Source organism: Parasteatoda tepidariorum, chromosome 8 (genome assembly GCF_982258835.1).
Source record: "Parasteatoda tepidariorum strain Cologne lab strain chromosome 8, Ptep-v5.0, whole genome shotgun sequence".
In the NCBI taxonomy this organism is placed as follows: Eukaryota; Metazoa; Arthropoda; class Arachnida; order Araneae; family Theridiidae; genus Parasteatoda; species Parasteatoda tepidariorum.
Genome location: NC_141762.1, coordinates 57946655 through 57971667, shown reverse-complemented (window position 1 = coordinate 57971667; position 25013 = coordinate 57946655). Strand labels below are relative to the sequence as shown.

The 25013-nt window shown below is 30.0% G+C and overlaps 1 protein-coding gene across 1 annotated transcript in view; it reads right to left on the bottom strand.

The window, feature by feature from the left end:
• The window catches only part of LOC107450815 (ADAMTS-like protein 5), a 68946-nt gene that overhangs the window by 28205 nt on the left and 15728 nt on the right, over positions 1-25013 (bottom strand). The window contains exon 2 of the mRNA XM_043043204.3: positions 2824-2904. Coding sequence (XP_042899138.3) covers positions 2824-2892 — 69 coding nt within the window. The 5' untranslated portion in view covers positions 2893-2904. The remainder of the gene's footprint in view (positions 1-2823; positions 2905-25013) is intronic.

Genomic DNA, 25013 nt, shown 5'->3' with positions numbered 1-25013 from the left:
CAACGATTAGAAATTCTAATACAAATAAAAGTCGATAAAACGAATTAAGAATGTTAGTGACAGAGATTTATTATATCTCAACATAAGAAAAATTAAAACTTGCATTTGACAGGTTGATCACAAAATGTCTGACCAAAATTAAAATTAAAATTTAAAGTATTTGGAAAGACATACATCACAGCTGGACTCACAGGGAGCACCGTAGCAGCCAAAGAACAGACCCAACTTGACCAATCCACAGGTATTGATAAGTCGCATTCAAGTGATTCCTGGCATTGCAGTTAAAGTGTGCCGATGCTTTATCGCGCTGAAACTATCATATATATCATCTACGAATGCACCGAAGCCCGACAATTAAGGCACAGTAATCCACAAAAGCACAACAACAGTTAGGGCAAGACCAGTAGCATGAAGATGGGGTATTTTTAGATACCCAATTGATGAAGTTCAACCCTCCGCCAGATTTTTAATTATTAAAAAAAACTAGTCTAGCTGAAAAAAATCTATTAGATGATCGGAATTATGTTTGTACTAAAATATAAAATCCAAAAAAAACAGTTTGAAATTTTTTTTCCAGTCATATTCAAAATTTTATCAATAATTGATTTCATAAATTAAAGAAATTTCAATGGTTAAGATCTTAAAAATTTTAGTTCTTAAAAAATGCAAATGAAAAAATTTTTGAATTCTGAAATTTGAAAATTGTTTTTCGTCTGGAAGTGAGCCGTGTTTGGAAGATTTTACCTTTAGCGCAGAAAAAGGCACCGGTGTTTCATGCCGTATTTCATAACCATAAATTATTAAAATGCTATATATAATATATTTCATTTATTTTGACTCAAATTAATACAAAATAATGAAAAAAAAGCATGGAAAATGTATTTAATTAAAATTCTGAACTAAAGAATTAATTGAAATTCATTGGTATAAATAAATAATAAATAGACTGAAATAAATAATAAATATATTGAAATAACTAATAAATAGATTGAAATAAATAATAAATAGATTGAAATAAATAATAAATAGATTAGAATAAAATAATAAATAGATTGAAATAAATGATAAATAGATTAAAATAAAAGGATAAAGAATTTCAAATAAGGTATTAAACAAATGTACATGAGACCTTATATGCCTCAAGCATGGTTAATCAGGATAACAACATGCAACAAATGGCATTTATCAAACATTAAATGTCAGTTAGAATAAAGGAGTTATAATTGCGATTTCAACTATGAGATAACCAGGGTAGAAAACTATATGTTAAGTTGGCATTTAAATAACGCCTTGGTTTTTAAGTAACAAGCATAACATAATCTACAGTTCCGTGTTCACTTATCAAACTGTCAAAAAGGCAACAGAAATAAATGTAGAGACTCATGACAATCCAACCTCTCGAAGTTTGCGTAGGACGAAAATGCATTTTCCTTTCCATAAACTTACAGTGCAATCAATAGCTTAAATACTATTCGAAACAAATATTGAATCATTTGACGAATTTCTGAAGTCTTAAATGCTCTTGAAAAATAGAGGACAATTATTTGAAATTGGATTATTTATCCTGTTAATGAATAGAAATAAAAATGCGTCGATATATGAAAATCACTTACGTGAACAATTTATATATAAAAGCATATATATAACATATATGCTTTTATATATAAATTGTTACTATACTATATGTAAACATTTCTACCTGCAATTTTATAGCTTCCAAGAAGTGCCATACTTTGTCTTCAGATAGGAATACAAGTATTTATTTTATTAATTAGCTATGGTACACAGAGCTGTCACATTTCTGAGGATAAAACACTTGTGCTACCATTTTTTTTCCTTCTTAAAAAAAGAAAAAAGAAAGGAAAAAGAAACGTGTCTTTAACGCATTGTTGACGGGGTATGTCTGATGACATACTTCGATGATCGAATGTAATTGACGAGGTAATGAATGTAATTTAAATGAATGCAATACATTAATATTGTGATTATCGTTTATTGACCTTTTAAATTACATTTTTAATTCTATCTATGGGTATAAGATATAAAATTCCAAATTGCATGATTGATGTTGCATTCCGAATAGCATGGTAATATCCCCCTATGCTAACATGTATGTCAGTGCTTCTACTTTAATTATTAACCTTTTTCATAGTTAGGCTGTTACTTCAAGTAGTGCTTTATTATTTAGTTTGTTATTTCGTGTTAATGATTTTGGTTTTCTTCTTCTGTGCTGATACTTTTAGTGTTCTTTTATGAGGTAATAACTCATTTTATTTCATCTTATATTGTAGAATAAGTACTGAGTAAGTTGTATCGTTTACATTGAGTAAGTTGTATGTTATAATTATTAATAAATTTATTAAACATTTCTTTGTAACTAAAGTTATATTTTTGCCGTGCACAAATCCAATTCGGGCGAATCCATGGCTAAAAATTTTCTAATGTATAATAAATACTCTTTTTTAATGAACTTTTTTAAAAATAATTTAATTAATTTCTCTAAAATCGTCAATATTAAAATTTTATAATTGAAATTCAAACTTATTACTTAGAAACTTTGAATTATCCAGTATAATGTAATTACCATGCGCATATCCGATTTCGAGCCATTCCAAGGTAGCTAACAAATTGGTAAGTAACTTTAAAAAATTTATAAATTTTTTTCCCTGTCTTTTTCGAGATTTTAACTTATTTTATGGGTTCCATGTATTTGCAACTTATGAGCAATAAATAAAACTTATTATTATTTCTCTATTTAATAATCATAATTTTATGTAACATTAAACATGCAGTAAGAATATAAAAAAAACGAAGTATTCTTACCGGTTTATTGATGAAGCAAAGAAAATATAATAGTGCCCACTGGTAAAATGTTATCTCGGTAGAAAGCATCCCCTTTTCCACCTGAAAGATTAAAAACGATATCACAAGTGACAAAGTAATAATAAATGGTAAAACTAATAAGTCCAGAAAATAAAGACAAAATAAATTTTAAATTGTCTTTTCCTAAAATAGAAAAAAAAATTCCATACCGAAGAAGAGGACAGATTTCTCAAGGATTTTTTGAAAATTAATTGGAACAACGTAATTCTGCACGCGTTTCTTTCCTTATTAATATTCATAATAATGTATTAAAATTTTATAATTTAAAATGTAACACTATAACGAGTTCATAGTATAAACATAATTAAAAGTATTAATTATAAATAGCGATAAAAAAAAATTCTTCCTGCTGTTCGTAATTTTTTTTTTGTTGCTCATTTTACCCCCTACAAAGGAAGGATTCTGATATTGTCCTTTCAAGTGGTCACCTGAGGCTACTTGCAGTCTTATTTCCATTCATCTTAAAACTTCGACGTTAAAGGGAAATTATAGTAGTAGTTGAAATGCAAATGGTGTACAAAAAAGCATACTTTGCCTTTATAGTAAAAAATAGTTAAATTGGCAATTTTTTTCAAGATTTCCAAAAAGGTGACTTTAGTGTAGTGTCAATAGAAAATGTATAGTGGGAAAAGTTACCCTGTTGTTCAGGTAACTTTAACCACTAGGTTTTTAATTTTTTGAAAGTAGAAAAAGCAATGAAAATCTATCTAAATGCTATAAATAAATTCCTTAAGCTCTCCTTCAAATCTGGAAATTTTTTCTTCGATCCAATAAAGAGGGAAGCATACAGTGCTTTAATAGAAGATTAAAACCGAGCAAAGTTGAGTAATATAACTGTTAACATGTTGAATGCCATGGGGGTCATCGGTCACCGGCGAAGCCAAGATCATTAGAAACACAATATTCGAGTAAATTTTTAATTTTAATAGATTATTATCGTTATTAAAATAGTTTGAAGAAATTAATGCAATATGTAACACACAAGAATAGTTTCATTTATGTACACAGAGATGCCAACTTGCTCCGGAGAGCGAGTAAATATTTTTCAGTGGTAGTTTATTAATTGTGGTTCTTGGTTTAATAAATTCAATTTAGTAGATTTTTATTCACCGCTATTTCTAAACAACTAGGAGGCTTCGCCCCCTGCTCGCTGGCGCTCGCCAACCCCCGGAACTGCTTTCGCAGTTCATTTCGGATTGCTTCCTAATCCGATGCTCGCTTTGCTCGCTCATTGGATACGTTCTTAACGTCTAGCTTTTGTATACTTTTTTGAACACTGAAGTTCCGAAAACTTTTCACTGTAGAAAATTCTAAACCTGTGCATTTCAATATTAATTTGAAATTGCAAACAGTTCACATATTTTTCTTAATCACACTATTCTAAATTTCAGTTGTTGAGAAAAGTAACTGTTGTAAGTTTTGTTTTAAAGTCTTTCCCACCAGAGGGCTAAAACCATGTGCTGTAAAACAATATAAAATAGTACTGAAAGCCGGGTGTAAAGCATCGGCTTCGATGAAGATAATTTTGTGAGAATTTTTTTGATAATTCGGTGAGAATTCACCCGATTAGACACATGATGCTCACTACGTGCTCTTGCGTGCCGAAGCCTATCAATTAAAACGTATTAGCGTTTTATATAATATAGATTAGCCATATGATGCTCACTACGTGCTCTTGCGTGCCGAAGCCTATCAATTAAAACGTATTAGCGTTTTATATAATATAGATTAGCCATATGATGCTCACTACGTGCTCTTGCACGCCGAAGCCTATCAGTTAAAAACGAAAACTGTTGCCAAAGCGAGAAAAGAAATATCATGGGTTTTATTGATACATACGTATTAGCGTTTTATATAATATAGATTCGTAGGCTTATATAATTCAACACTTTTTTCAGATATGTCATGCTAAACCTTTTTAAAAACTAGCAAAATCTGTCTAATATTTGCAAATTTAGTTTGTAGTTATTTACCATTCGGCCAGACGGGCAAGTCATGTAAAATTAGCGTGCCATTCAACGTGCTAAGTAGTGGCTATAAGTGCTAGTAAGTAGTAGGTAACACTGTTTGCTCTACTTTATAAAAGGTAAAAGAGACATATTTCACAATCAGTAGACTCATAGATTTTCTGGATGAGTAGCAGACCTGTTGCTAACTTTTAACTCTTTTGGTGAAAGCTTTTCTCAAATATTAAATCTGGGTGCAAATTAATGCTTCTACAAATAACTTGGGTTAAATAAATTTGATTTTACCATTTACCCGTCAAACTCATGTTTTTGTAAAAGTTAAAAAAGTGACTTTATAAGCAAAAGTGATGGCACATTTGAGACTAAATTAAGAAATATTTCATTCATTTAGCTATTTGGTTTAAAATATAACAACGACGATATTTCAGTATGAAATATAGATTTTAGTGTTATTTAAATATTTTGATGGATACGGTTTCTCTTATCCATGATAAATATTAATTATGAAACAACAAAACTCAGCATGGATGTCGTTAAAATCTTGATAATGGTGAATATTAAAAAAAAAAATAATCTTTTCGTTCAATATCACTCTTTGTTATTTACTCATGCAAATTTCGACATTCTGTAAGCACTGATAGGCTGGACCGTAAGTGAGAAATAATGTTATAAAAATGTTTTTACTCAAAATTCACCGGCAGTGCAAGTTTAATGTTGACATTTGTAGTTGTAGAGAAAAACGAATAAAAATCTAAGATTTTTTGGGGTATTTAACAGGGTATTGCATGCTGAACTGAACTGTACTGTATAAGAACATCTGAGAGCCAGAGGCGGCTTGCGACTCATTACACATTAACACTTCCAAAAATAAAGGTAAAACTAAATTCAATAATGTAACAAACCACCAGAACTGTAAAACTATTTGCTTCTAAACGTTCAATAATTTTTAGCTACCACTATTTTTTAAGTAACAAAGGGATAAAGCATGTCTTTCTTTTTTAAAGAATACACTGTTTAAAGTAGCAGTTCTTAATGCATTGCCTGATTAAAATTTACATTCGAAATTTGTTGTTCTGATAAGAAGGGTTGACAAATATTTCGGACACTGCAATTACTTTAAGTGCTGATGGATCATTTTGTTCTTACAGCAACATTCTTACATTATCGTTAAAATAGCCAGTAAAGAAAATATTAGGAGCTATTTTTATAAATAGCACAAAGAAATTCTTTTTCTATTAACAAATAATTCTTTTCATCGCTTGACGTAGCTTTGAAATAAATATTTTTATCACAGTTTTTATAACTTCTTCTTCTTCTTCTTCTTTTCTATTCTGATAAAAAGTAGCAGAATGGCAGTAAGAATAAACTTTAGAAAACTAAAAATCTTTTAGTTTTCCTTATCGAACAAATCATAAGTGAAAGAAGTTCATTCATGCGAATATCTTCTCTGAATATATTAATCAAGATTTTGGCAGAATCAGCTTTTCCATCCCTCAGGAAGAGAAAAAGAAGATAAAAAACGTGACAAAGAATGAAGGGGGGGGGGTTGAAAATCCCCTCTTCCCATTTCGATAAAATGAAATAAAAAAAAAACTATTATTGTAAATTTCGAAAAACCTTTTCATAGAAAAAGGATGAACATCAAGTTGTCATCTTTATAAAATGATTGAAGGGAAGAATATCATTTATTCGATTGTTGCATCATAGTACACAATAGCTAACATATTCTCGCTTCAGCTATCAAAATTTATTTTTTAATGTTTGGTTTTTATTTGATTGTAGCTAAAATGTTTCGAGGGTATACGAGAAATCAAGACACTTATTTCCCTTTGCCTTTAAATTTGCAAAATAAAAAAGAATAATAAAATAGAATTAATTTTGAAAAATAAAATCATTGGTAAGTTTACGATATTGCACGTTTATACATTGTTTATTTCAGCTGACAGCTAATGAGTAACATACGTTGTTCACTTCTGCTGACAGCTTATGAGTAAGATACCTTGCTTATTTCAGATGATAGCTTTTGAGTAAAATACGTTGTTTATTTCAGCTGACAGCTTGTGAGTAAGATACGTCGTTTATTTCAGCTGGCAGCTTAGGAGTAAGATACTTTGTTTATTTCTGCCGATAGCTTATGAGTAAGTTACGTTATTTATTTCAGTTGACAGCTTATGAGTAAGATACGTTGCTTATTTCAGCTGATAGCTTTTGAGTAAAATACGTTGTTTATTTCAGCTGACAGCTTGTGAGTAAGATACGTCGTTTATTTCAGCTGGCAGCTTAGGAGTAAGATACTTTGTTTATTTCTGCCGATAGCTTATGAGTAAGTTACGTTATTTATTTCAGTTGACAGCTTATGAGTAAGATACGTTGTTTATTTCAGCTGATAGCTTATGAGTAAGATGCTTTGTTTATTTGAGATGACAGCTTATGACTAAGATACGTTATTTATTTCAGCTGACAATGAAGAAGATAGAAAAATATAAAAAATGAACAAAGGCATTCTTATATAACATTCTAAAAGACTATGTAGACTCCATATATTATTCCAATCGATTTAGGCGGGCATTGCTGTTCCATAATTAGATAAATATGCATCCTCGTTCTCAAAAAAAGCAATGTGCATAAAAATTATTTTTTTAATTATGCTGGTCAGAGATATAATTCTAGAATCATTAAGTTGTATTTAATTGCTCATCAATTATTCTAAAATATAATTTCAAATTTCTTAAATTACGCTAGTTAACCCCATCAATTCAAAAACATGTTAAAAAATTTAAAGTTAATAGCTATTCATTTGTTCGATGTAACAAAAGTGGGGCTTAAATAAGGATATTATCGAACATTTTGTCCAAGGCTGTCCGCCTACGAGTCGAAATTTAAAAACTTTGCCATTCATGATTTATTAAGCGTAAAATTTCGGTAACTTTTGATGTGAAGCATGCATTTTTAAAGAACAATTCCTTAATAAAGTGAAACTAAATATCTTACGAATTTCGGCTGCAGCATATTAAATAACCTTTTATTGAATCAAAGTAACAATAGAACTCGAAACCGAGACTGTCTTTGTTAGAAACCTCGTCTTAATTTTAGAATAAAAGAAAGATGTGTCATCATAAATTTGTCTGCAGATCGCTAGTTTTAGAAAATGAAATCTTTTAGGGTCCCCTGCGGACAATAAAGATTGCACAAACCCATGTTAGTCCAAGTAGAATTAATTAAACGAAATTTCCCTACTTAAGAATCTAATTAGTATTTTTTAGTACATTTAGCTTCATTTTGTTCATTGAATTGTGCTCTATTGAATCTAGTTATCAAATTTTACATTTCAGAGTTATAAGTACCTTTAGAACTTTTTCAAAGTTTAAGTTTTAAAGAATACTTACCTTAATATTTTAAATTTAGTTCAATAAAACGCATTTTAAAGAATAAAAGAAAACTAAAAATTTTCAAAATATTTAATAGTTACTTAAATTGCGTTTATACAATTCCACGTTCATAAAGTAGAATCCGTTTTCTATGTTACTTATAAAAATTATAGGCCTATTTGTTATAAAATTTTATGACAAACTAATATAATTGTATCGATTTCTGAGAAGTTCAAAGCAATAGTTTTTCTTTAACTGGTATTGTTATAACAATATCAAAACAATTTTTATTTATTTAGATTCAGCATAAGTAATCAATCAAAACTACTAATTCCGACAGCAAAAACTTTTTTTTTTTTAGTTTAACGTAGTTTTATGAAAAATAAAAGAGAATATCAAAAAGGCTTATAAAAATAAAGCTTCAAAGTATTTTGTAGGAAATGACGAAGTAATTTAAAATGTATTTTGGAGAATTCGGGGCATAAATTAATATGGAATACGATAGGGATAGGTTTGGAAATAGTGAAGCATTCACAAAACTGCTTTTAATTTATTAGATCGGCTGTAAACTATTTTCTACTCTCTGATCAGACTTTTGTAGATGGGCAATATTATGATAAAGTTTTTACTCTTCAAACCGCTGTTCTATGTAATATAACACGGCTAAAACTAACCTGTACAGCAAAAAAACACACAGATTGAAATACGGACTAGGTGCTGATCAGCAGAAGATTTTTAAAGTGTTTTTAACTTTTTAAAAGAATTGTTATCAAAGCAGTTTTTTAATACAATTAAAATAAGGATTTGGATTGAAAAAGAGTTTGGAGCATTTTACATTAAAACAGATTTTTGATTGGAGTCCAATTCTGTTGGAAGTATATGAATTAAGTGCATATTTTGTGCCTTTTGATTTCGAAGTTTCTTCATCATAGGTAGAGCTATTAGCAATACACAACCTTTTAAGTAACCGTTTTTTCCTTCTGACGAACATACTTTTGTCACTTACAATGTAAACTTACCAAATAATCTCAGAAAACAGACAACCTAAAATAATCAATATCACAGTTTTGTGGGCAAGTTTTCTATGTATAGAAAGCAATTTGTGCAGAATTTAAGGAATATTATTTAATGCAAGGATCGAAGCAATGTTTTTAGTTTAAAACTTGTGTTTGCTATCGAGTAAATGTCAGATCTGCAAAGCAAGTAATATAAGTGCTTAAAACTAATTATCATGTCCATGACTTGACTCAAAACCTCACTACAAGCTTTGATATTTTCAAAATATATAGGGACGAGCTATAAGCACGATGACTTAAATTTTTTAAGCCCAATTCTATTTACTGATATACATTTTGTATTTGTTCCTTCTACCATATTCTCTGACCTTGTTTATGGTTCTCATTTATGGACTAATTTCTAAAAAAAATCAATAAAAAAGCAGGTTTATTTTTCAAAAAAAATTTTTTTTTTATAAATTATAAAATTACTTTAATTTAGTTTAGTGAGTAATGCAATAAAAAATTAGTAATTTATCTGTAATCAGTTACATTTGTTATTAAACAATCGCTTTTTGAAGATACTTCATCTAATTGTGATATGATTGAATGTTACATCAATCGCAATTAGTCGAAGAATGTCACGAATTTTCCGTTGGTGATAAAAATGTTGGAACACAAGCACATTAATCTTCATTTCGAACAGGAAGATGAATTTGATGAACGATTCCTCAATATGACAGGAACTTCCCCTACCCGATGACGTTTAAAAGGAATCGAGGGGCACAAATTTTATTAGTTGGTGTGAAGCTTTTACATCATTTTGTAATTTTTCTTGGTGTATAGTTAATTTAACCGTTTACCCGTTTGACTAACAGCTAGTAATAATAAAAAGGGCACCTTTCTGAAAAATAATTGTAATTATTGATAATTGAATTGAGATAATATTTTATACATTTAACTAATTTGGTTTTCATAAACTGTGAGGATTCAGAGGGAAATGAATCAGTTTAATCTATCAGACTTACTATTTACTGTCAACATTCCAGTCACCTAAGGGCACTAACATCAATGAAGTGAGAACGCAAAGCGGACAGGTATATCGAATCCCATGCAAAGCCAAGCCAAGAATAATTTCAGGAGATGAATTAGATTATTATATTATTACGTTTCACTCCAATGTCACCTTTGGGGCTTCATCAACAGTCACCAACAGTCGCCATCAACAGTCACTCATTTAATAATTAACCACAATAATTAGTAACCACATTATTTTAATTATATTAAAAAGTATGTCAAAATGTTGCATAATGTATTTTAAATGATTTAGAGCTAAAATTAGTTCAAAAGTATAGTTCGCTCACCAGGAGTTGGCACTTGGCTCCACCTCCTCGGACGCAGAATTCATTTCAGAGAGGGAGTAAGAGGAGAAACATCTCCGCGCTTGAAATTGCGACAACCCTTAATACGCGCCAAACGCAAACTGTGGATTCTTTTTCAGTCATTTACTTTGCTTTATCATCTGCTATTATACGTTTCGTCACTCTAGCTAATTAAATATACTTTAAATTTAAAAACTGCTGTTTTCCTCGCAAATTTTCTCAAAAAGGGCTAATTATTCACTCAAAAGAGAGAAATATCATCAAATTTATATGAAATATTTAATGTTAAAAAAATGCGCATAAAGATTGCGTAATAAATATTTCTGTCATACGATTGCCAAATAGCAAACCTTGTTCAGGATTGTTCACATCCTTCTCTTAGAAACAGCGGAATAGTATCGTCGGATACCACGTGATGAAGGCGGAGCCAAGTGCCAACTCCTGGTGAACGAACTATACTCGGAGTGCAAAGGGTTAAGAAATTTTGGTTGATATGAACGTCAACCGAAATCTTATCCAATATTAATGACTTACTAGTCTTTTGGAAAAAAAACCTGTCCCCGAAATTGAATTGTCTCCTCTTACTATTTTAGTTAAAAAGAAAATATATTTGCAAACAATAGTGATTAATGTTTAAATGTATTGATTGAAATGTCGAAAATGGGAAACCTTTTTTGAACTGAATATATTTCAATTGTATTTTTATGAACATACAAGGATTTTTCTTTTAAAAATAAAAACCTTTTGATTATTACACGGTGAAATATTTATTAATGATAAATCAGCCATTGCATGTATAATTTTGATCAAAAGATTATTAATTAGCCGATTTGGTCTTTTATAATTCTTTTACTACATCTTTTCAGTTACTTAATTTAAATATTATTTTTTCGGGAAATATTATCAGATGTTCAAATTTCTTTTAATAGCATAATGAATTTCGGCATATTTCTTTGATCAATTAACATTCCAGAGAAACTTAATATGTTTAATTTTCGATCTATAAATATAAATATGGAAAGATCGAAATGAATCTCTAAGATTCCTTTCTTTTTAAACTCGTATGTCAAATATTTATACAAGCACACACTAACAAATGAAACGGAATTAACTGAAAAGATCTAATTGTGATCAATTAAATGGGGAATTGATACGGCTCGTTCGATTTAGAACTGACAAAGATATGTTTTCTTTTATTTTGGAGATGTATGTGGTACTTGTAATCAATGAAAGAACCATCTGTTGAAGCGAATAAATATTTGATTGATTTAATGACACGATGCATAAAATGCAATAAATGAACTGATTGTTTAATTAAGCTCGATAAATAAGAACATATTATTCGAGATATAAAAAAAAGTCGAAACATCTAGGACCAGTTTGGGATCAAAGAACTGTCTGGTGGCTTTTAAAAAATCGGCAGGGCTACTAATTTTCGAAAAAAGAGAAAATAGTGCTATTAAAAAAATTTCATATTTGTTCTTTTTTTACCACGTTTATATTAACTTGCCTTCGTGTATGTCTGTTCGGGATGGAATTTTGTAATCGATTTTAAACTAACTTCCCGACTAGCTACAGACTTCAAAATAGGCGCATAGTTCAGAATTGGATGACAATGCATGAAAATGAAGAGAAAGAAGACATACAAAGTAAAATAAATGTTTATATTTTCGCGATTGTCTTTTGTTATCGATTCGATTGTTTCAAATTAGTGTTACATGTCAGTTGAAAAGTTTTGTTTACAGTGAGTGAAAAAATTGAGATTTTGGAAGTGAGTACAAAAAAAAAATCAAAATAAAAAATAACATTTTTAAAAACCTTGTTTTTGTAGTGGAGAATAATAATTAAAAAGCAAAAATTTGAAAAACGAAAAATGTGGGGCACATGGAATACATAACAGTACATATACACATTTTCTTACTCATACACATGCACAGCCACATACACATCCACATACACATGCATATACACAAACATATTCCACATCCACATCCACATTCAGATACAATTACAATTACAGATATACATACACATATTCTCATGAGCACACATACACACACTAATGTAACATTACTGTTATGTATTTCATGCTCCCCATGTTTTTCGTTTTTCAAATTTTTATTTTTCAATTATTATTCTCCACTGCAAAAATGTGATTTTTAAGAATATTATTTTTTATTTTGATTTTTTTTAGAATTACAATTATATATTAACAATTGCAATCGGATGCACGTTTCAGCGCTTGTAACGTGTAAACTTTTTCTTCGTTTATAAAATGTGATGGGTTCGTGACGGTCCCTGTTCTCCAAAAAATAAATTATCGAAAAGTTTTTAGCTGAAAATACGGCAATTTTTCTTTTAACAGTAAAATATTGCTGAACATCTTAGTTTTCTTGCTGATCTAAATAGTTCATTACTCTCTTTACTAACAATAAAACAATTTGAGACGAATTCTTTAAAGAGGAACACGCAGAAATTGTTTTTCGCTTGGCATTCATTCAAAGCGTCACATTTAATTACTCGTAAAATTTTGATTTGACCGGATTCGAATAGGAAAATGAATTAAAAATTTAAGCCTCTTCTTTTCTTTATAGATTGTGTTGTATTTAGTACAAGGAATAAATTGAAGCTATTGTATCATAAAAGGGTAAAAGACTTCGATAAAAATTAAAACTAAAGTTACTATAGGAACACTCGTATAGTTCGGTCCCTTCCCGAAGAAATTCTTTTCTTAAAAAATATTGAGACACACTTATTTGTATCTATACTGGGGTGATATGTATTTGTACTGAGCCCACAAAAACTGCAGTACAGGAGGAAAAAAATAAAAACATTCAAGATTAAAAGAAGAGTTTACGTGCCCCAGAGCAAAATTTATTGCGGGTCTCATCCTCAAAGCACAAAAATTCATTTTCATTTCTAGTCTAAATTTTTAAATACCTTTTTAAAAAATTTAGTTTTTATGCAGATGTAAAGAAATTTGCTGCCATTCTTTTGAAAGCATTAATGAATGAACAATATATTTTTTGTAAAGAATTTTCGTTGAGACCTCAGCCGTCTTGGGTCCGGGACAATTGTTCCTGTTTCCTCCCTCGCCTTAAATGCATAATTTTTTTAAAATTGTCGTTTAAAATAGAAATGTCAACTAGTTTTTCACTAAAATTCCAGAATATCTAGCTTTTTTCTGTAGATAACAGACAGTAAATGGTTAATAATTTCATACAACCTATCAGATAATTTAGTTCTCATTCCCATTTAAGAATTTGCAAATTATGTGAAAAAAAGGTAGAGAACTACGAACTAAAATTTAAAAATTCTCTGTTGATTTAGTCAATTTTTTAAAATGTTCAACACGGCCTAACTGCAACAAAGTTGTGTGTCTCATAAGCCTTTGAATTATTTAGACGTAGTGGTGAATAAGAACACTGTAAATCGAATCGATTAAACCAAGAATCATGTATTAATAGATTACTACTCGAAAATATTTATCCGCCGTCCGGAGCAAGTTAGCCGCTTTGTATCAGTCTCGTATCTGATATTATACGCACCAATCAAGAGGTAAAAATTAAATATAAAAAATTTAAAATTAATTCTCACAATTTGGCTGCATTTAATCCATTAACATTCGTAAGAACAACCTAACTGAAATCTGGTTTCAATAAAGTGTGAAAACGATTACTTCTTCAAAATGTTCTAATACCTGGAATTAAACTTCTAGAAATGGTTTTTGATCACCTAGATATTTTCCTTAGTAACGTAGATAATTTTCCGTTGTACAATAAAATACAAAGCTCGACTTTTCATTGACATTCTGTAAATTACATATGCATACCTGCCAACTTTTAATCCTTTCGAGGATGATTTTCCCCAGTGGTGGTAAAATGTAAGTTAAATTGCAATTTTATGCAGAAACATATGCTGTTTTTTGAAGAAGCTTAAGCGAACTGTCACAACAGTATTACATATTTATATATAAGTTTAATTTTTTAAAAATAGTGGTGGTCAAATAGATTATATATTAAGTTTGTAAATGCTGGGAATATATAGAAAGCATACATTTTGCTACCACTTTAAATATAGAAATAAAATTTTACGCCAAATGCGTAGAAGTTGGCATGTATGCATATGTATCAATTAATCATAAAATTATTAAATCGCATTAATATTAATGATCACAGTTGACAAAACCATAAAAAATGGCTTAGGACTTAATTACTGAATAATTGAGCAGAGAAAAAAAAGGTAAGTCACTAATATTTAAAACAGTTACTAAAAGTAAGAAGTAATTTAACCATGTACAAAAATATAAGTAGCTTTATAATCCTTTAGAAAGTTTTTTTTAATGAATCTAAATAATGACGAAATATATTTACATAAAGTTACAGTTAACATAGCTGATGCCACAATTTTCATGTTTACGGGAAAATTAAGTATGAAACTTAAATTGTAATCCTTTGTCTGAGGTTTTTCTTTGTTTTTTTGTTAATGCTTTCTAGATTAATTAGTAACGTTTGTTGCTTTGTTAGAAAAATAATTCGCGTAGTAAAAAAATGTGCTTGCAAAATTTATAGTTTAGTTGTTCGCAAGAAAAGTTTTTTGTTGAATGGAATGTCGGGCACAAATTTATTTTAGCTTCAGCAATTCGAAAGACTGAAAGCCATTTACATGTAAAGAATTTTTTAAGATTGATTAACCATGAGAATAGGGCGGCTTCTTTGCCAAAAGCTATCACATTTTGTTGAAGCTTGCAGTTACGTGATGTATGGTCGTAAGCTGCTCAACATAGATTTTTGTTTAGTATATTACTATGACAAAACAAAATGTACATCATTTTGCCGGAAGATATCCCGTTTCGCTAAAGTAAGTATTTATTAATGACTAAAGCTAATAGAAACTTCTGTGATGACAATGTGAAAGAAATGAAAAAGACACAAAATGTTTAGTTTTTTAGCAAACACTTTGGAATGAAAAATCACTCTTCGCATTTAACAGGCAAATATTTTATTCAAGTTTATAATTTCAGCGAATAATAAAATTAGTCGAATGAAAAAAGTCAGACAACTGTCCTAAGTAAATGCTTTCAATAAAATGAAAATAAAAAAAATTATGTTATTAACTGTGAATAATGAAATAAAATTATAATTTTATAAACTGCATTTCATAACTGTTGGCACATAATTTTTGAATGAGGGAATTTTTGGTGGTGATAAAAGTTTAAAACTAAAATGATGCATCTAGCGTTTTTTTTTTGTCTTCAGGTTTGACGATAATAGATATATTTTCTACTTTTGCCCACTTCAAAAACGCAAAAACGTAGTTTATAAATATATTTATTTTACTTAATTATTTTCTTCTTCTTAATTTTGTTTATATCAGAATGACGATATCTTCTATTTGGAGATTTCTATTTGTAGCGATCAGGAAACGACTGAACTTCGTATTGTCAGCAGACAATGAGGCTCAAGTAAGATTTTATAGTTCTAGCTAGTCAGAAAGTGGACAAATCTTTGCTGGTCAAAAATTTTTAGTTGTCTATAAAAGGACAATAAAAGTTGCTTGTAATGGTCAGGAATCGAATGAAACTTGTATTGTTTTCAGAAACAAAATTCTCAAGAAGAGGTCTATGAGTTTTAAGATGTGGGAAGATTCTACTCTAACCCAAATGGAAACGAGTTCATATAAACGGTAATAGTCTTAATAGTTTAATTAAAAAATTGTAATAGTTTAAAGGAAACATCCTACATATGCTAATTAACTTTTGCTATCAAATAAGAAACATAAAAATGTTGCTGTTGTTTTTATGACACTTGGACAAGTCAAGCTTGCCAGCCATCGATCTTTAGTGAATTAAGTCAGAAATATGTACCTTCCGTTTGACAAGAGAGCACCGCAAGGGTGAATGCACGTCTTAGCTCAGAACCCAAGGGATAGATGTCAATAATACTCATTTCGGTCGCCACTTCCTCAATTTAGACACAGATATGAAGGGGAAGGAAATTTTCTCCTGCTCACTCTGCCCAGGGTACTGTTCAGAGACCAACCATTGGACTTATTATTCCACAGATTTTACGATCACGTATACTCGATCATGTACTCGGTGGATCTTAGCAGAGTCAAGGATCGAACTTAAGCCCCTCCGGACCGGAGTTTGATTTTCTTACCACTGAACTGCCGCGCACCCTACATAAAAATGTACTTCCTATGGGTAAACTATCGCTTTCTTTCACAGAAAGTTTTTGAATGATTTCTTACCCTGTTCATGGCCGATCGCACATTTCCAAATCATGTGAAAAACGTCTTAATGAAAAAAGTGGACGCTTCTTAATGTCTTAAACAAGTAGAATTTTACTTTGTTTACTTACTTTAACTTTGCAAAGGCACTGACAGGAAGACATAAACTTTTTAAAAATATTATGAAATATTATGAAGGTAAAAACAGAAAAAGTATTCAAAGCCCCCTTAATTACTTTATGTTCACTCTATCAATGAAATCTGTTCATGTCACTATTCAATATTATATTATGTTCACTGTTTCAACTTCTTCCACCACGGGCGAACTTTTTGAAGTCTGAGTTTACCCGAGATTGAACCCAATAATGCCCGATTACAATTTCGCAATTATGTGAAAAGAGATTTTGCGAAACGAAAGTGGATTCTAAATCAAACAGTTCTCAAAAACAAATGTATATTTACTCAATTTACCTACCATTTAAAAGATCATGAGCCATATTTTTCAGATCCATATAAATATATTTATTGCTATTAGATTACGGTTGATAGAACTATCTTGTTTGTCCAAAATTAAGGCTACTGTTAATTCACTTCTGCTACCACTTTTTACTTTTTGCCGAAAAAATGATGCTGGAGATAAATGGGTTAAAATGCTACATACCAATAAAAACTATAACTTAAGGACAAAAATTTTGTGCGTTACTGGAATATTAGTGTAACCATTCAATCTCGTGATATAAATAATAAGTCATGAGTTATGATATTTTTATATGATATACTTTTTCTGAGAAAAAGTTTGTAAAAGATTACTGACAGAAGTAAAATCCATTTTTAAAGATTACTTATGTATATATATATATGTAAAGCTTCTCTTTCACCTTCCTAGCTCGAGCTCATGTCAGACCCTGGCTCAGGCTAAGCTCGTCCCATCTCTTCCTAAGACCCTTTCGCAAATCTGTTTTGCAGTATAACTGCGCTGTTTTATATTTCACGATTGCGTGCACGACTGTAAGTTTCTGTTAAGTAAAAACTGAAAATGAAGAGCAAAGAATATTTTTCAATGAAAAGAAGAATAGAGAAAGAAAAATAGGGAAACATATGATGAGAGGAATCGATAAGGAAATCATCGTGCTCTTGAGGATGATGCAAGGATTTATGGAAGAGGGTGATAAATGTTTAAGGATAAATGGCCGATTCTTTAGCAGCTTTAGAAAAATAGCTGACATGTGGTATGTTTCGTACGGGCTTTTATTCATCATGAAAGCTGGCTTTCAAGAAGTTATTTCACACAAAACGTGTGATATATCACCTTAGAGTTGCTTTCTTTCAACACTATTTCGCAAGAATTTTTTTTTTTTTTTTTGAAATAAACTAAACCAACTTCTGTCTGTTTATGATTGATTTAAACTTTTCATACCGAAAAAAAATTGCGGCTATTTTAAAAGTAATATCATATGAAAAGAAAAAGGAGAATTTTTTTTTATTTTTTGTTTCTCTAACTGATTAATGTTCGTTTATAAAAATGATCCACCTTTGAAACAACCTGTGTAAAAAATTGGCAGTCAATATTTGTTTATACCCAATAAGGTACACAAAACAAAAATATATCACGGTTACAATAAAATACATAAACAAATAACAAAAATAGTGCGTGGAGTCCCTCCGCGTGGAAGAAGTTAAACCTGCGTCGTTAATTGTAGAAGAATCAGCAGTCGTAGAAGGATCACTAGTTCTATTCAACGACTCTTTTTCCTGCTCCGCTCGCTTCCGTGCTCTGTAATAACGGTAATATTGTGCATTTTCCCCTCGTGAAACCTTTTGAACCAGTGGAAGTACTTGTGGTTGCCTCATCGTCTCGCCATGGAAAATGTATTTGCATTAATAATGTATGTGAATGCGTCATAATGTAATTTCAAAAGAGAAAACCTAACAATCAATTGATATTCACAAGAAACGTACCTTGACATAACCTTAAATCCGTCGCATTGTCCGTGGGATTGTTTTCACTCATTACTTACAATTGTTATCCACTAAATTTGAAAATAAAAATTTTTATACCATTAAATTATATGTGTATCAAATCAAACTAAAAGAAATATTTATAGAAAAACAGTATTTTTATTACTTTCATTTTTTTATGCTAGTGAGAACCAAAACAATATGGAAATGAATGAGGGAAAACTGGATCCTATCACGTGATTTCCCGGCCAATAAGAATGTAGCGTTAAACGTTTAACGCAACCTTGTTGGAAGTCGCATAAGAAGTATAACTTCAATAAATCTAAGTTAAGCAAAAGACATAGATGAGAAAGAATTATATTTGAACAAATTCAATGTGCGATACGGCACTATATTTATTTAACATCACGTTAATTCTAACCTAGGTGAAGAAACTTAGCTCAACTTAAACACGCCATTTTGCTTATAAACGATGAGCTGGCGCTTTACATCATTGGTCACATGCGTGGGTATTACCGATTTTCTTCTTGAAGTGCAAGTGCCCATTTATTAAGTGTGGGGGTCAAGTTTAAGTATTTTATTTAAAGTTTTTCTCGATTTGAAACTTATTATATTTTTTATAAAAATAAGCTCTTATGAATTTACCGTTTTCAGAAAGAATTTTTTAATTTAAATATTATTTGTTCAGGAGCAACAAACTAAAAGAATGATTGTTATAACCGTTACATTTCAGCTCAAAGTATTGCACACGTCCCTACAGAGGCTACTGTTTTTAAAATAATAGAAAATGAAATAAGGAGTGTTCTTCTCATGAGCTATGTTTCAGTGAAAAAGGTAAGATTAAGGTTCTTAATTAAGTATTTGTTCTTTGCTTTATTAATTCCTCTGTTATGCTACAATTTCAACGTGCTCTCAATGAAGCTCATATTTGGTTTGATAGAGCTATAAGCAAGCAAATCACTAATATTATGAAAGATGATATAATATTACCCCATAAAATTGGATTCGGCATCGGTAGTTGACCCTAAACGCACGCAATGCCCCAGAGACGAAATTATCTGGCATCATTGGTAGAAAGGATTGAAAAGGGATCAGAAATTTTTTTATTTTCTATACTTTTAAAAATTAATCAATCGTCTAATGATTTATTTTCTTCGTTTGGGTCGCAAATAAAAGGTAAAAATTGAGCCGCATATGTTTATCTAAATTCGAAGTTAATATCTGATAAAAACTCAGGGAAGTCACTATTTAAAAATTTCGAGGAAAAAGATGAAAAAGTGGATTTCCCCAATTACATTTTTAAAAATAGAAAGAATCGTCCAAAAAAATGAGAAAACAAGATGGTTTATTTTGAACCAAAAAATATAAACTTTACAATAAAAAAAAAGAACGAAAAAAGTTCTAGCACATTTTGTTTGAATGCAGTGGGCTTCCAAATGCAAAAATATATATTAAAAAAATCACGAAAAAGCATTTATAATACACCTAAAAACACTCATAGTTAAATATTAAATTTAAAAAAAAATCGAAAATCTGGTTTCATCATTTGTATACAAATAGATTTATCTAGTTTCATATTAAATGTCATATTTTTAGTTCCTACGTTGTACAATATAAATAAATTTCATTTTCTTCAAGAACACAGAAACAGCAAATTACAGTTGACATGTTTCAAGCACTTCAAAAATTGGCACCCATTTGCAAGACTTAAACAAGTCTTGAAAATGGACGGTTATTTTTCAAGAGCTTGAAACACGTTGACTGCTATTAGTTGTTTGTGTATTTTTGAAGCGAATGAGGTTTCTAATCAGGTAATATCTTACCGCTTCAGTTTTTTGGGATTATTTGTTTAACACAAATTCTTTATTTTATTACATATATAGATTGCTTGAACTAATGTAGTGTTAAACTTTCAAAATTAATTATATTATTGCGTTTGAATTAAAGATTTAGATGCTATATGCCATTGATAGTTATAAACATCTGAACTAATTTTTACCACGTTTATATCAACTTGCCTTCGTGTATGTCTGTTCGGGTGGAATTTTGTAATCGATTTTAAACTAACTTCCCGACTAGCTACAGAATTCAAATTTGGCACATAGTTCAGAATTGGAAGACAATGCATGAAAATGAAGAGAAAAAAGACATACAAAGGGAAATAAGATTAAAATTTAAAAAAAATTATTATTTTCGCGATTGTCTTTTGTTGTCGATTCGATTATTTCAAATTAGTGTCGCATGTCAGGTGAAAAGTTTTGTGTACAGTGAGTGAAAAAATTGAGATTTTGAAAGTGAGTACAGAAAAAAAAATCAAAATAAAAATAATATTTTTAAAAGCCACGTTTTTGTAGTAGAGAATAATTAAAAATCAAAAATTTGAAAAACGAATAACGTGGGGCACATGAAATACATAACAGTACATATACACTTACATATACACATTTTCTTACTTATACACATGCACAACCACATACACATCCACATATACATCCACATACACATCCACATTCAGATACAATTACAGTTATACATACGCATATTCTCATGAGCACACATAGTGTTACTGTTATGTATTTCATGCGCCCCACGTTTTTCGGTTTTCAAATTTTTGTTTTGAATCGCAGCGTTCATCAAATTCGTAAAAAGTGATTTTTTTTCAGCTTTTATTTTATTTTAAATTAAATCTACTTTCTAATGTTACGTAAAAAAAAAATTGCAGCGTGTGAAAGTAAACTGTAAATAAAAAAAAAAGATTAAAATTGTAGAAATTAATATTTTTTATTCAAGAGTGATATTAGAAAGTTTGCTTAGTGAAAACCTTGGAATCGCATCAAAATCGACTGTAAATTCTTACAACCAAACCAATCCATTTTCGTTTCCATCTCATTTCCATGCACCTGGATGACCCTGCGCCTGTTTAAAAAATCACCTATAAGGTCTTCCAACTTTCTTCATTTCAGCGAAGTAATCCGTCTCATTCTGATAACATTCGTGAAATAAAAAAAAAATTCGAGGCAGCATCTCAGGTGTTGACCTACAATTAAACGCTTTTCCAAAACACAGGGTGATTCAATCAGAGATACGTTATCCCCAAGCACTTGAGATGGAATCTTTGGTATGATACGTGATGGAGGAGGGGGAGAAAGGGGAGTAAGCTGGTGAACACTTGTTTTAATGGATTTCCACTTAGTGTCTCCGTCACCTTCTTCACACCAATTAATCATTATTTTTTTATTACTATTTTGTTTATTCTTCTGATTTCATGGGCGGAGATAGTGGCTGTTCATGACATATAGAAAAACACCGTTCAGCTGATAAAACAAGTTTTTTTTCATACGGAGTGTTCTTTGGAAACAGAGTCTTGTCAAATCGACAGTAAAAGAGAAATTTCAGAAGATAATTAATTAATTATTTTTTTAATTTGCTATTTCATGATTAATTTCTGTAGTTATTTAGTTATTTGTCGAGGAAACAAAACTTGAAGATCCGGGAAATTTGCAGGGCCTTAACACGTATGTACAAAAAAATAGAAATTACTACTAACAAATATAAAAATGACAAACGTGTTACAAAGTCTGTTAACTTCCTATTACGAAGTGTATTCACTGGGTTCTTTTTCAAATTTTTTAAAGCAGAAATAAAACTGTCAATCACAAAATTTGAAATGTCAAAAAATAATATCGTCCTCTTCAACGGGAGAAGTTGTTCCAAATATCATTGAAGTGGAATTTAAATTAATCTGGTTAGTCATGGATAATTTACTTCTTCTAAAAAAAGGTAGAAGTTAACCCTTTCCAGTGCAGAGTATATAATCTGGTAACACTAATTCAAACAAATGTTACAAACCACTAGAAATGTTAAACTAATTGCTTTTATGTTTATCGACCACCATATTTTTTGAACCTTCACACTTAGTAACCCAGCCGACTGTTAAGCTCGCTGTTCTCAATCCATCGATTAAAATACTTCAGGATGGATGGCATAAAGGTCGTTGCACAGCTCCAGTTGCCTAGATTTGAATTCACACTAGGACTAGGGTTCTTTAAACAACGAAGAGGTAAAGTATCATTTAGAAATGTAATGTCTCTGGTAGCACTGGCTTGTGTCTTGACTAATTAAAATTTGCAATCAAAATTCGCTGTTCAAAAAGGGATAAATTGTTTTACAACTAGTTTTCCGCTTTTCTGGATTAAGCCCGAAAATATAATTGCCTACTTATTATTTAATGCAATATAATAACTATTTACTATTTGCATTCCTCTTTCAACAAAATTGCTGTATATGAACAAAAAATTACTTATTTACTATATTTACGTGCAATAAATTTAATGATATAAAAATTAAGGGCATTTTAATACTTTAATGAATATGGTCTTATTTTCTGTATGGTTACGATAGACGTTTGTTTTATCTGATGACGGATGATTGTTTTATTCAATAAAGGCTCCTGATCATTAAAAAAATGCAGTGTTTCAATATTTTTAAAATTAAATGATAAAAGTGTAAAATATAAGAAGATGATTGTAAAATGTTTTCTTTTTTGTAGTACCAGCACAAAGCAAAACTAGTCTCAACTTTTAAGAGGTTGAATGAAAACTAAAACAGGATTTTAATGGTGATAGTATGAAATCTATTAGTTAAAAAGTAGTATCATAAGAACTTGTATTTTTAAGTATTCTTGTATATTTAAGTATTCTTTATGGTCAGGACAGCCGATTGTCTTATCTAATAATGGCATACATGAAATATTTATACATGCAAAGCGAAAGTCACATATTGCAATAAACAATATATAAAAAAAATTTAGTTTGGTTAATCTAAATAGAGACCAATATAAAAAAATAGTACGTAAATAAGTAAACTTGGAAAAACTTCATAAATATCGTATGTGGTTGTTTTATTCGGTAATGGATGATGATTATTAAAAATTGCAGTGTTTCATTATTTTTAAAGTCCAATGATATGCGTAATATCGGGTGTAGAGAATGTGTGCGAAAATATGATTCTAAAATGTTTACTTTCTTCTGATGTCAACAAAAAGCGAAACGAGGCTTAACTTTTAAGAGGTTGAATGAAAACTGAAGCAGGATTTTAATGGCGCTAGAATACGAAACCTATTAGTTAAAAAGCAGCGCAAGAGCTTCAAATATATTTAAGTACTTTTTCAACGCAGCATCATTAAAAGAACAACGACTCTTTATTTTCAGACGCTTAAAAAATAACAAAACCTCTGACAAAATACCTTCTGTTAAAAGAAAACTTACCATAAATAGATTTTGGATCCGCAAATCAATTTTTTTTCTTTGTTGTGGGAATCCATGCTGAGAAACATAAATGTTTGTGTTCCCTATTCGCATCTTTTTTTTATTTTTTATTTCAAGCGGAAATTAAGAGAGTACGAATTCTTCACGTTTTTCTACCTCTCTCGAATTTATGACATATTCCTACCTGGCAACAATTTTTTTTCCTTCTGAAAAGAATTACTGCGTTTATTAAACACTAGGCTAGATCTAAGGTCAAAGCTAAAGTTCAAGGCATAATATTTATTGTTTAGAAATACACACACCTGTGTAATACAGAAATAGAAATAAAAACATCTTAAATCGGTTGCTTACTTTTATAGAGATGCTAGTTAGTTAGCGATATTTATAGCGATGAAGTAATGGCAGAGCTATTTTTTCGTTGTTTCATGGAATAGAGATAATTTTCCATGATAGTATTAAAATGTAAATCGAAACATTTAATTCATATTGCATTAAATATATTTCAATAAAACAACAGAATTCGATTCTAAATATTTTACTGTATTACGATTATTAAAAGGGCTTTTGAAATTTTTTTTTTTAATGTTGCATAAACTTATTGAATAAAAAAACACAAGAATGTGCCAATAACATTACTAAAAATAAGCGGTTGTTTTCAAATTTAAATGCAAAAATAAATTATAATAATCATTATCGGCATGACAGCCCCTGATGGTCATTGGCCTTCTCTTGAACATTTCTCCATTTCATTCTCTTTGTTGCCAGATTTAGTTCAAGAAACTGATTGTTTTAAAATCTGCATTTATGGAGACCAGACATCAAAGTTTAGATTCTTTCTTTAGCTTTGCTATACCAATTGATTTGTATTTAAAAAAATTATGTTCTTGTCTAGTTATATTTTAACAGCAAATGTGTCCTTCAAATCTCATTCTGTTTAACTGTATACATTTTATTACAACAA